At 39.6% G+C, this 12,433-nt stretch overlaps 1 protein-coding gene across 4 annotated transcripts in view; it reads left to right on the forward strand.

Annotated features, from left to right (window-relative positions):
• Window positions 1-12,433, forward strand: part of SLC44A1 (solute carrier family 44 member 1) — a 176,031-nt gene that overhangs the window by 139,315 nt on the left and 24,283 nt on the right. For 2 of the 4 annotated variants that reach the window (XM_076008895.1, XM_012736797.2), the window contains exon 16: window positions 2,216-8,916. The exons of 1 other annotated variant lie outside the window; for it this stretch is intronic. In XM_076008895.1, the coding sequence (XP_075865010.1) occupies window positions 2,216-2,251 (36 nt within the window). In that variant the 3' untranslated portion in view covers window positions 2,252-8,916. Of the gene's footprint in view, window positions 1-2,215; window positions 8,917-12,433 lie in introns of those variants that run through there. One more of the 4 variants, XR_012922121.1, reaches the window with a different exon arrangement.

Genomic DNA, 12,433 nt, shown 5'->3' on the forward strand with positions numbered 1-12,433 from the left:
ATTCACAGCATAGAATGCTTTTTGCTTTAAATGCATATTCATGTATCTTTGTGTACTAAGGAATGCATGTTAGCCCTTTTGAAAGTGGGCTCTGTTCATACACAGTGACTGCTTTTGGAATTAACTCATCTTTGTCTAGTGGCACATAACCCAGATTTTTAAAAAGCATGACCCTTGAGTGTGCCAAGAGAAAATCTAAAGCTAACAAACTTTAAAAAACAAACAAAAAATAGACATGTTGTATACACGTATAAATTTAAAATAGGACACTTTCTCATTCAAATTTCATAAATTTGAGCCAAATACTTGGACTCCATATTTTAATTTAAGAGGGCAATTTTAATCCAAGATTTAAATCTTTGAAAATATCTTTCTTATGGGAAACTTCAAAACAGAGTTTTTAAACTTGTGAATTTCTATGGAAAACTTCTCTTTTCTATAGAAATCCTGTACTGCCCTTTCTTCCTTACCATCTTGATTTTTTTATGTGTAAAAAAAGACAAATGATTTAGTTTCAATAGTGCATGAACAGTTGCCACTTTTGTAAATTATATGGACAGAAGTAGTTTGTTATTTTCTAAGAAAATTCATTAGTAAATTTCTGAAAAAGTTCTGACATTGTTAGGGACCCAAATATTAAGCTATTCTTCAGTTTTGATATGAAGTTTTACAACTTAAATATTTCCTCCAGGCCAGGGAGCTCAGAAGAATAGTTTTTATTCATGGTCTAGTCAAGATCTAATTGAACATGAAAACATTGTAACTTACAAATGTTTCAGAAGTTTTTCACTTTTATTCATAGAATATTTGCTAAGACCCAAATGTAATATTTGATATTCAAAAGCAGGTTCTTTTGAGGGGGCCATGGATCCTTTTGAGCTTATGAAAGCTGTGGACTATCTTTCTGCCAAATGCACATAGTACATCTATGAATATTTAAAATGCTCATAGAATTTCAGGTCCCTGAGACCGCCAGCCCCCACCTGTCTAAAGTTGTTATAATAATGTTTTTTGAAATGAGGAAGTGATTAGGCCTCCACTAAAGATACTTTTGAGATGATACCTATCCACCTCTGGCCTGGAATCATTTTTGTAACTTAAAGACTTTGTAATAATTTAGTACCAGGATAGGAAATAGAAACCACACTAATATAAATGAATAACAAGATGGTCAACACTGAACCTTCACAACAGTAAGATTTCTTTCCTTGGAAGTAGCAGGGTATGTGTGTTCTGGGGGAAATTTTTGGCAAGGTACCAAATTATTTGCAATGGACCAAAACATCCAAGAGGAAAATGGATAGGGGATCCTTGTAATTATCCATCTAGGAAACACTAGATTGTTTTTATTGTAGATCAGATAGGACATTATGTGCCATAGTGTTATCAGTATATCACTGTCTTGAGATATATGTGTCAACATGACCAAGAACAGATGAAGATGATGGTAAATGAACAAAACTCAAGTGTAGTCCAGAGTTAACAACAACAAAAATAAAATTTAATAGAAAGCTGGAGTAACTGAGGCTGGGGGTAGAAATGCAAAAAGTGTTTTTTTTCTTCCTGTATAAATCAGGGAGGTGTTTCCTGTTTTGAGTGTTTTTCAAGTCACCCCCTAGAGCAGCTTTGGGCCATTCTGCCAGTGGGACTACATTCCCAATCCTCTATATCTACCCCTGCTTTCTTCTTTCTTTCTTTCTTTATTTTTGAGACAGAGTCTCGCTTTGTTGCCCAGGCTAGAGTGAGTGCCGTGGCGTCAGCCTAGCTCACAGCAACCTCAAACTTCTGGGCTCAAGCGATCCTGCTGCCTCAGCCTCCCGAGTAGCTGGGACTACAGGCATGCGCCACCATGCCCGGCTAATTTTTTCTGTATGTATTCGTTGGCCAATTAATTTGTTTCTATTTATAGTAGATACGGGGTCTCGCTCTTGCTCAGGCTGGTTTCGAACTTCTGACCTCGAGCGATCCGCCTGCTTCGGCCTCCCAGAATGCTAGGATTACAGGCATGAGCCACCGCACCCAGCCCCCAGCTTTCTTCTTTAGGGAAGCACATGGATTTACCTTACTACTAGGTAACAGTGCTGCATCTAACATGGAAAACTGGGCCCTTGAAAAAGCTGGCAGAAATCCTTAGAGGAGTTTGAAGTTCTTTTAAGATTGAATTCCGGTGATCATGATTGATAGTCACACATCAAACCATTGCCTACATTTTCAGGCTGAAGAAAGTGGAAATCTCATAACTGGCTGGTGAAGAAAGGAGAAAAGTCAGCTCCCTACCCCACCATACACCCCCAGAAGAGCCTTAATGAACCTTCCACAGTAGTAAATGGAAAGACCACTGGTGGAAATTTCCATATCAAGTAGAAAAGGGCTTAAGTCCAGTGTAAGTATCTACATTTGGTACATCTTTTTGTCATAGAAGTGTATGACCTAAAGGGAATGTTCTGACCCTCATGTATGAATCTCATCCACCCACCCTTCAGCTAGGAATATAATTTGTGTTAGTTGTTGTTTGAGGACTATGTATTAAATCATTCCTTGTGAATAAAAGTAAGGATTGAAAAGAAGACTTGGGGAATAATTGGGCAGGTTAGAATGGGTCCCAGTGACCATTCTAACTGACCACTGGAATATATGAGCAACTTCTTCATGTGTCATGTTGATAGTTAGATCAGGACTTTTTTCCATAAATTGTATTAGATACCACACAGGAATGTGGCAGTAATAGGACAGCTTTGGAGGCTGGTGATTTGAGACAGACTATCAAGTAGATTTTTCCCATTCTTCAGGTTCCAGTAGTCTGTGCTCAGAACTTCTGGAACCCTCTTGTTTTTGCCAGTTTTGATTTCCAGAGATAATCACATAGGGATAGTACCTTTCGTCCATGTTGCCTTAGTGCTGCTAGATTGTGTTGTGTTGTTGAGGTTTTCTGATCTCTTTCCTCCATAAGCGTACTAAGAGCTCCATAACAAAAAGAAGTTTCAATTATAGTCTCAGAATATTCTTGACCATGGGATGCACTTCTCAAAGATCTTGTACCTAATGAATTAAGTTCAGAGGTTTGATAGCTGATTCAATTACTGGAGGAAAAACCTTACAGCTAACAGAAAGGTGAGAAGAAAAGTATGAAGGGCATCAAACAAAATGACAGGGGCTCCGAAAAACAACCAAAGACAAAAGCGTAGCTTCTGAAGACCAAAGGTCCAACTTTGTTTACTGGCTGGCACAGCCTTTCTGAACTCATTGAGCTTAGAATAGAGCTCCTAGAATAAGGCAGCCAAATATAAAAAAGATCAGTCAGTACGATAGGGACCTGCTATTGATCTCTCAGGCACTGAGTCTTCACATCCAGTGTCAAGCCCAGCATAGTGGATGGGGTGATACGGACGGAAAACACACGTCAGTGTGTCTTGATTTCTCACTGCTGTGTAATCCAGCATGAGAAGTGTGTTGTGGTGCCATGTATTTATCAATCTGATGCCTTTTTGTAGTTTTTTGTTTTTTGCCATTCCATCCTATTTCATAGTGCCAAAATGAATTCTTTGTATCTCGTCTTTGTCTTTTACAAACTGAAGGATCACAGTTAAGCCTTCCATGAATTCCATAGTTTGGGATCATTTTCCTTACCATTATTTGGGATTTTTTGTTGTTGTTATTACAGTGTCACTACACTGTATTCATGTGGGGAAACAAACATGTAGGTGCTTGAACATGCCCCACAGACACAGTTGTAGCCCTAGTATTTGTGACTGTCATTATTGACACAGTGCAGACTTTACAGATGGAGCATTATGCTCTCAGAGGACTTTAAAAATATGTATATTAAGCAATTAACTTTCTGGAGTTATCAAATCTTGCTGGAAAATTAACTTCCAAGAGCTCTGAATTGGATGGAATTCCATCTGGTTTCAGAGTACAATGAGCCTATATGGAATGGAGCTTTGAAATGTTTTTCTTGTGCAGAAATATGAACTAGAAAAAAAAAAAAGTGCTGATCTAATGCTAAGTTTTCTCTGTGTACTGACTCAGTTGCCAGAATTATAATGAAAACTGTATTTTAGTCTAACAAATGTATAGAATTTTTTATGTAATAAATAAAATTTTATAGGAAAGACTGTTATTGTCTACTGTGTCATAACACTTTCCTGTGCCCAGGGTGGTGACGGATAGAATCATGGGCAACATCTGGATTTCAAAGTAGGTCAGTGTGCTGCAAAGGTGCCCTAGAATTTCCCAGCTATTCCTTTCTGTCTCTCAGCATGTTCCAGGGTCCTTGGAGTATGAAATATAAATATACTTAAACCAATTTCTGAAGCACAGAGTTCATCCACTGCCCAGCCAGGCTTCATAGCTGGAGACTGAGTTGCCCTGTGAATGTGAAGGTTGCAGCTGAATTCAATCATTAGGCAAAGTAGAAAAGCCTCCATTAGACGACATCCATCATGGAAAACATGCACTGTGCCTGGTACAGTGCCCTGCACATGAATGGAGGCCTGGATCTATACTGAGTTAGTGTTTTTTGAGGTTTTTTTGGTAGAAATGAGGTCTTGCTATGTTGTCTAGGCTGGTCTCAAACTCCTGGCCTCAAGCAATCCTCCTACCTCGTCCTCCCAAAGTGCTGGGATTACAGATGTGAGCCACCGTGCCCGGCTGAGTTTGTACATTTGTGAAACTGCCATCATTCAGGCAGTAGCTGTGCCCCATTAAAATTTGGAAAAATCAAACTTTTAAAAAACTAATTATTTTAAGTAATATTAGGGACTAAGAAAGGGATGTTCTTAAGTGGAAGACCTTTTGCAATACTCATGAACCTCTTCTATTTTGTTTTGTAATTTTGGACTTTTTTTGCAAGGCTGCTCTATAAATTGCAAATGTGAGTAATGCCTTTATTAGCAAATGTGAGTAATGCCCAGATGATAGTTCTGGTTGTTTATACCATCCTGCCAAAAGAAGTTGTTATACAACATTTGTAGGGTGTCCTTAAACACTAGAAATATTTGGGATACTGGAGAATATTAATCGATCTGGACTGAATCATTCTTTTTTGAGTGGTCCTGATGCAGATTTATATCATTTCTGTTATATAGACCACCTAGTAATTAAAGAGCCTATGAGAAGCCTCACATCTTTAGAACATACCTGAAAGTCTTTTCTCTCTGTTTGGCTATGGAAAGTATTTAACTCTGTATTTAGCCTCACATTTTAGAAAATAAAAATAATCTAGAGGATTCTTTCAGCAGACACAATACTTAGGCACCCCAGCATTGTAAGTAGTGATTAAAATTTGAGCTGCTTCAAATAGCTGTACCGCTCAAAGCTCTTGAAGATGTTGAAAGGTCCAGAAAGAAGCCAGTATCCCATGAGGCAATTTGGCTTCGTGTTTTTGTTCACGTGCTGTGGGTACTGACCCACAAATTCGTGCCTCTGCACATTGTTTTACCAGTTGTGGTGAGTAGTAGTGAAAGTAAGAAATGCTTTGTGCCTTGTTGACTGTCCAAATCCTGAGAAAATAACTTTAGAAGATTCGCCTAGGTTAAATTTAGGATTCCAGAAAGGGTAAAGCTAAGCTACTAGACCATTTCATGGGCTTATCACCAATTTCAACAGACATCTTAAAGCTCTCTAGGTACAAGCTCCCTGGCCAGGTCTGTCAGCCTGGAGAGGCAGCCGTGAGGAATTGCCTTCAAGGCAAAACAAAGAGGCTTTCACTCAACCTCTCCTTGTATCTTGTAACCTCACACTGGGAGACGATATTAGGTAATGTGGTTGGTGTGTTCTCTCCATCTTTCAGAAAGTATTCTCGCAGCTTACAACAAAATAAAACAATTTTAACAACAACAACAAAAACACTTTTTTAAAATAGAGGCAAGTAAAAATTGAGAAAAGGAGATTAGTTATATAAGAAATCCTAGGCTAGGCATAAGACTAACACCACGCTTTTCTGTCTGGGAAAAAAGAGATCCAAAAAGGTACATAGATGGTTTTTGGTTTGGGATGTTTTTTTGGTTTTGCTTTGTTTTTTGAGACATGGTATTGCTCTGTCACAGTGGCATGATCATAACTCACTGCAACCTTGAACTCCTGGGCTCAAGCAGTCCTCCCTCCGCAGCCTCCCAAGTAGCAAGGACTATAGGTGTGTGTCACCATCTCCAGCTAATTTTTTTTTTTTTTTGGTAGAGATTGGGAGTCTCACTATGTTGCCCAGGCTGGCCTCAACCGATCCTCCCCCTCAGCCTCCCAAAGTGCTTGGATTACAGGTGTGCGCCACCATGCCCGGTCTCATAATTGGTTTTTACTTTGAAAACAAACCTAAGTGAAATCTAAATGGATTTAGGAAATATTTTTTAATTAGACAAGGCAAAGGTCAGTGGAAGGAGTGAGGAGGATTTGATAAACTTAGAAGGATTAGAAAAAAATAATACAAATGATAGACTGGTGGAGATTGAGGAGATCCACATCTCACGTTTTTGTAGAAAATGTGATGAATGAGGCCCATTTCGGATGCGTCCCCTAAGCGTGTCTGCGGCAGTGTGCCAAGTGTATCCACTTTCATTCAATAGGCATTTCCTGAGACCTCTTCCCGCCAGTCAGTTATCTTCCCGGAGTGCAGTCGTAAATGCTCACTGCCTGCTCTTAAGTAGCTCACAGCTTAATGAGGAAGGCAGACAGCAGAAGGGGTTATGATGAGACGTCAAGGGTGCTTTGGAAGCATCTAGAAAAGCGTTGAGGTCATTGGGAGAAGCTCTCTGCACTGAGTCTTGAAGGATGAGCAGGAATTAGCCAGATGAGGAAGGGCGGAGGGGTGAGGGGATTCTACACCGAGAGAAGAGCATGGGCAAGCATACAGCAACATGAGGAAACACAGTCGTTCAGAATCTCAGAGCAGAGAACATGTGGAGGGGACAAGAGAACAAGAGGGGACCCTAGAGAGAATATAGGAGCGCGCGCACGCGCGTGTGCGTGTGTGTGTGTGAGTGTGTGCAGGCTTAAACGGGTGAGTTGTGGAGAGCCTGTGACACGTTCTAGGCAGAAGAGTAATCTAGCTCTCTGGAGACTGGACTGAGAGTGGGAACCTGGAAAACTAGGGAGAGAGGAAGCTTGAGCCAGGGCCTAAAAGGAAGACTGGGGAAGAGGAGGGAAACAGTGGGAAACAGTGGGAAACCCAACAGGTCTGGTGACTAGATTTGGGGGGAAGGGAAAATAACTAACAGCAGCCTACACTTAGGATGATGTACACCACCTCTTCCTTTAAAGGCAGGGGCTTGTGCCTGATGGTCACATTCAGCTAGGCTCTGATTCTCTAATTCATTGAATATTATAAATATTTACCTTTTTTGCTCGGTGCTAATTGTTGTAAAATCTCTGTAATGATAAGAAGGAGCCATTTAAAGAAGAGTTGGAGGTCCTAAAAATATTTCTCTGTGCCAACAAAGATTTTTCCACACCCTGATGAATGAAATCTACCTGATCTCTGGTTTTCAGTTAAGAGTTCCCTACCTAACAATGGCTTGTGTTGCTTAGGTCTCTGAGAACAAACTTTGTCTCCATGGCTCCAACCCTGCCCTTGTACCTTGTTACCTTAACCATCTTCTTGCTTCTATACTAACAAGAAATAACATGCAATGTGTTTTTAGTGTATGTATATTTATGTATTTATGCCCCACTTTTTTCCCCAAAAGGCATGTATACAAAAAGATTATTAAAATAAAAATGTAAAAGCAAAGACATAAACAGGAAGAAACAAATATGGTAGACGCTATAACTAATATGGTCAGAGTACATTTGAGCCTTAAATACTTTCAGCTTCCTAGCAACCTGAAAAGAAAGGAAAGCGCCAAGATTTATAGGATTTTATTCTCTGGTAGAAGAAGGTATATGCATTCTTCAAGTTACTGTGAAAGCAAAAATAACCCACATATGGCTCTCAAATTGGGATTCGGAGATGCTGAGCTGGTTAAGTCCCAACATGTAACTTCCTGATGCTTTAACTGAAGTTGTTACCTCATACCTTATTTAGGTCTGCCTCTATTATGAGTTACAAGGCATGTTCTTAAGTATAAATAAAACAGATAGTCTTCATTTATTCCAGAGACATTTACTGAGTTCTATATTAGCTAAGGATACAGAAATAAGAGACCCAGTCTCTGCCCTCCAAAAACGCATAGTCTATTTAGTAAGGCAAAAGGGTAGGCTGATGATTGTATTAATACAGTGTGCCAATTGCTCTGACAGCTAACTCAGGGGTAGCAGGGAGACTCACCTGAAGGTGGAAGGGGCAGGAGGTGGGGATGTACTAAATAAATAAGCCTTTGGGGAAGGGAGGTAGAGACTGTTCCAAGAAGTAGGAACAGCATATGTGAAGAAATGACGATGTGTCTGTGAATCTTTACTAAAGAGCAGGTGTGGGGACATAAAGTTGGAGATGTCAACAGAGATCAGGTCATGAGGGTCTTGTGGGCCATTCTAAGAGTCTTGATTTTATGCTGAATGGGGGCTCACTGAAAGACTATAAGCAAGGGGGTGCTTGATGATATTTGCATTTTAGGGGGAAAATTACTCCGACAGCAGTGGGGCGTATAGCATGGGGTGAGTTGCTTCCAGGTTAGGAAAACCAGTGAGGAGACCATTGTAATATGCCAAGTGATCTAGAATGAGGGCTCCAGCTAGGCACTAGCAATAAGAATGGAGAGATAGGGGTGTATTTAGGAGCTAATGAAGAGGTAGAATCATCAAAACTGGATGACTGATTGGTCTAAGGGGCCAAGTGAAAGAAAGATGAGAGTCAAGCATGAATCTCCCAGTTTGCATGCAATACTGCAAGGGAAAATAATTTACTTTTCACCTGGAAAGAACCATGTTAAGATGAAAACCTTGTTTACTTTAGTAAAGAGATAAGATGAAATAACAACAACAACAAAAAAAAAAAAAAAAACACTGAATCAGAAATTGGAAATTTTGATTTATCTCTAACTCCTCTAATCCAATTATAGGTTGTTTGTCCTTTCCGTGCCTCAGTTTCCTTGCCTATGAGATGAAATATGCTCAGCCTATGGTGTAGGATTATTATGATAAATAAATGAGTTTGTAAATAGGAATATGCTTTGAAAGCAGGAAAATACTACAGAGTTGTTATCTCCTTATTTTCTGATGGCTAAAGGAGCCAGCATAGTATAAGGAAGAGAACAGGGTCTTGGGGTTATGAATGTGGGTTTGAATCAGTCTCTGTCACCTATTGTATAAGCTGAATAGCCTGGGAAAGCCACAAAACCTTTCTTTGTAAAATGGGAATAATAATGTCTTCTAGGGATTTTGTAAGCCTTGGTGATAATTTCTTTATTTACTCGGTCACTACCTAACAGGTATGTATTGAGTACCTGCTATGTATTAGAAGCTGAGAATATAGACATGAACACAACATGTTAGAGTCTCCACTCTAGTTTTATGTATAAAAGCTAATGATGGGGTGATGTAACTGAAATGGCAGAGTAGGAAATTCCAAAACTCCATTCTTCCACTAAAGCAATGATTAACCTGGCAAAAAACCCCATCAAATCAACTTTTGCCAAACTCTGGAATCTAATTAAAAACTTACACCAACTAGGCAAATGGTAAGCAAGGAAATTTCAATTCAGAGAGCAATGAGGCATTTTAACTTACCTGCATACCATCCCTGCTCAGCAGCAGCTGTGGGGATGGTGGCTCGTGGTTCTGAGGTGGCTTGCTGGTGTGAGTGAGCGATATAGACCTTGTTCTCCAAAAAACTGGCGTTGTGTGTTTTGACCTGTCTGGTGGCTCCTGGAAGGATCAGCTCAGGGGTTTGTCTTTGTTTCCCCTGCCTCAGAACCTTCTTAAGGCTGATGCGACCTCTCAGGTGACATTTGTCAAAAACATTTAAAGGCAAATATACCAGTTGCGGCAACCTGGGGTGAGGAGTAACAGATGTGGCAAGCAGCAGACAGATGGAAAAGGGAAGGAAGAGGCTAGGGAAGGACGTACATGGGAAAATAGGGCTTTGAAAAACTCCTGCAACATACCTGGAAGTCTAGAAGGCCACATACATGCCCAGGGCTAGACACAGAAAGGACCTAAGACAATCATAAACATTCACCCCTGACTAACCTTCAGGATGCAAGCAGGAAACAGGAAGTTAATACCACTGAAATGTACACTTTAAAATGATTAAAATGGTAAGTTTTACATATATTTACCACAATAAAATAAAAGTTACTGGCACCAGTAGCTATTATCTTTTAACTTTATTTTGAAATAATTTTAGACATAAAAAGTTGGAAGAATAGTACAAAGAATTCTTATATTAATATATACCCTTTATCCAGATTCTCTAAATATAAGTATTTTATTACATTTGTTTTATCATTTTCTCTCTCTCACTCCCTTTTCCCTTCCCCTCCTCCCCTTCTGCTTTCCTCTTCCTCCCTTTCTCATTCTCTGCCTTTGTTTCTCTCTGCCTCCATCTCTCTCTCACCCCATGTGTGTGTATTCTACAGACCTTCCATACATTTTGACAGTTGTCCCACTAATGTTCTTTGGAAAAAGAAAAAAAATTTCTTTCTTGTGGTCAAGGATTACATATTTCATTTCATTTTCATGTCTCTTTAATCTCCTTTAATTTGAAATAATTCCTCAGTCTTTTTTCAATCATTCATGACCTTGACATGTTTGAAAAGCCAGGCCATTTATTTATTTATTTTTATATATTTTTTTAGACAGAGTCTCACTCTCTTGCCTGGGCTAGAGTGCTGTGGCATCGGCCTAGTTCACAGCAACCTCAAACTCCTGGGCTCAAGTGATCTTCCTGCCTCAGCCTCCTGGGTGGCTAGGACTACAGACAGGCACGCACCACTGTGCCTGGATAATTTTTTCTATTTTTAGTTGTTTGGCTAATTTCTTTCTGTTTACGGTAGAGATGAGGTCCTGCTCTTGCTCAGGCTGGTCTCGAACTCCTGAGTTCAAGCAATCCTCCCAGAGTGCTAGGATTACAGGCGTGAGCCACTGCGCCTGGCCCAGGCCATTTATTTTATAGAATGTCCTTCAATTTGGGTTTGTCTTGGTTTCCTCATGATTGGATTCAGGGTGTGCATTTTGGGCAGGAATACACAGAAGCCACACTGTGTCCTTCTCAGTGCATCCCATCAGGAGGCACATGGTATCATTTGTCCCACTACTGGGATGTTAACTTTGATCATTTGGCTAAGGTGGATCATCCTGGCCTCTCCACTGTAATTTACTATTTCTCCCTTTGTAATTAACAAGTATCTTATGGAGAGATATTTCGAGACTATGTACAAATCCTGTTTCTCATTAACTTTTTACCCACTAGCTTTGGCATCTATTCATATTCTTCAACTACAGAAACAACTATTACTGTAAATTTTTGCCCAATGGTGATTTATTTTCTCTCTCTTTCTTTCTTTCTTTCTTTCTTTCTTTCTTTCTTTCTTTCTTTCTTTCTTTCTTTCTTTCTTTCTTTCTTTCCTTCTTTCCTTCTTTCCTTCTTTCCTTCTTTTCTTTTCTTCCTTCCTTTCCTTTCCTTTCCTTTCCTTTCCTTTCCTTTCCTTTCCTTTCCTTTCCTTTCTTCTTTCTTCCTCTCTCTCTCTCTCTCTTTATTTCTTTTGAAACAGAGTCTTGCTCTGTCGCCCTGGGTAGAGTGCAATGGTGTCATCATAGCTCACTGCAATCTCAAACTTCTGGGCTTGGTAATTTTCTAATTTCACTATTCCTCCTACATTTATTAGTTGGTATTCTACTGTAAGGAAGAGTTTTCCCTTCTCTCTCCCATATATTTATTTATTCATCAAATATTTATTGAATTCCAGATTCTTAACTTTTTTTCTATTATTATCATCTATTTTTATGCTCAAATTATCTCTGATTTGGCAATAAGAGCCCATTCATGTTGGCTCCTATACTTTTGACCTGTCCCCATCATTCTTTGAGTACTTCCTTGTTTACTGATATATCCAGATGTTCCAGGCTCATCTTGTGCTTTCCCTGTCTCAGCTCTGTAATCAGGCAAGTCTTCAAGGAGCCCTGGTTCCTTTTAATGGAAATTGATATTTAGAAACCAAGGTCTGGGCACTATATGTGCTTGTTGTGGTAGCTGTTCAGTAATAGTTTCCACATGGGATAGAGCAGGAGGAAGGAGATAACTGTACCACTTTTTAAAGGTCAGTCTGCACCTGGAATATAAACAAATGGGAGTGTTTTCTGAGACAAGCATGGAAAAGATATCTACTGGGAAAAGAGACATCTTGGAGTAGGGAAAAGGAAAAGAAATGATCACTATATTCCAGTATCTGAAGGGACGTTATAGAAATAAAAAAGAGCTCCTATAATGTTGTCCTGAGCCCCCTAACTGGTTCTGAATGGTTGGAAAGACATTTTTCATTTCTGTTTTATCAATTAACATGCG

This window comes from Microcebus murinus, chromosome 12, assembly GCF_040939455.1.
Source record: "Microcebus murinus isolate Inina chromosome 12, M.murinus_Inina_mat1.0, whole genome shotgun sequence".
NCBI classification, from domain to species: Eukaryota; Metazoa; Chordata; class Mammalia; order Primates; family Cheirogaleidae; genus Microcebus; species Microcebus murinus.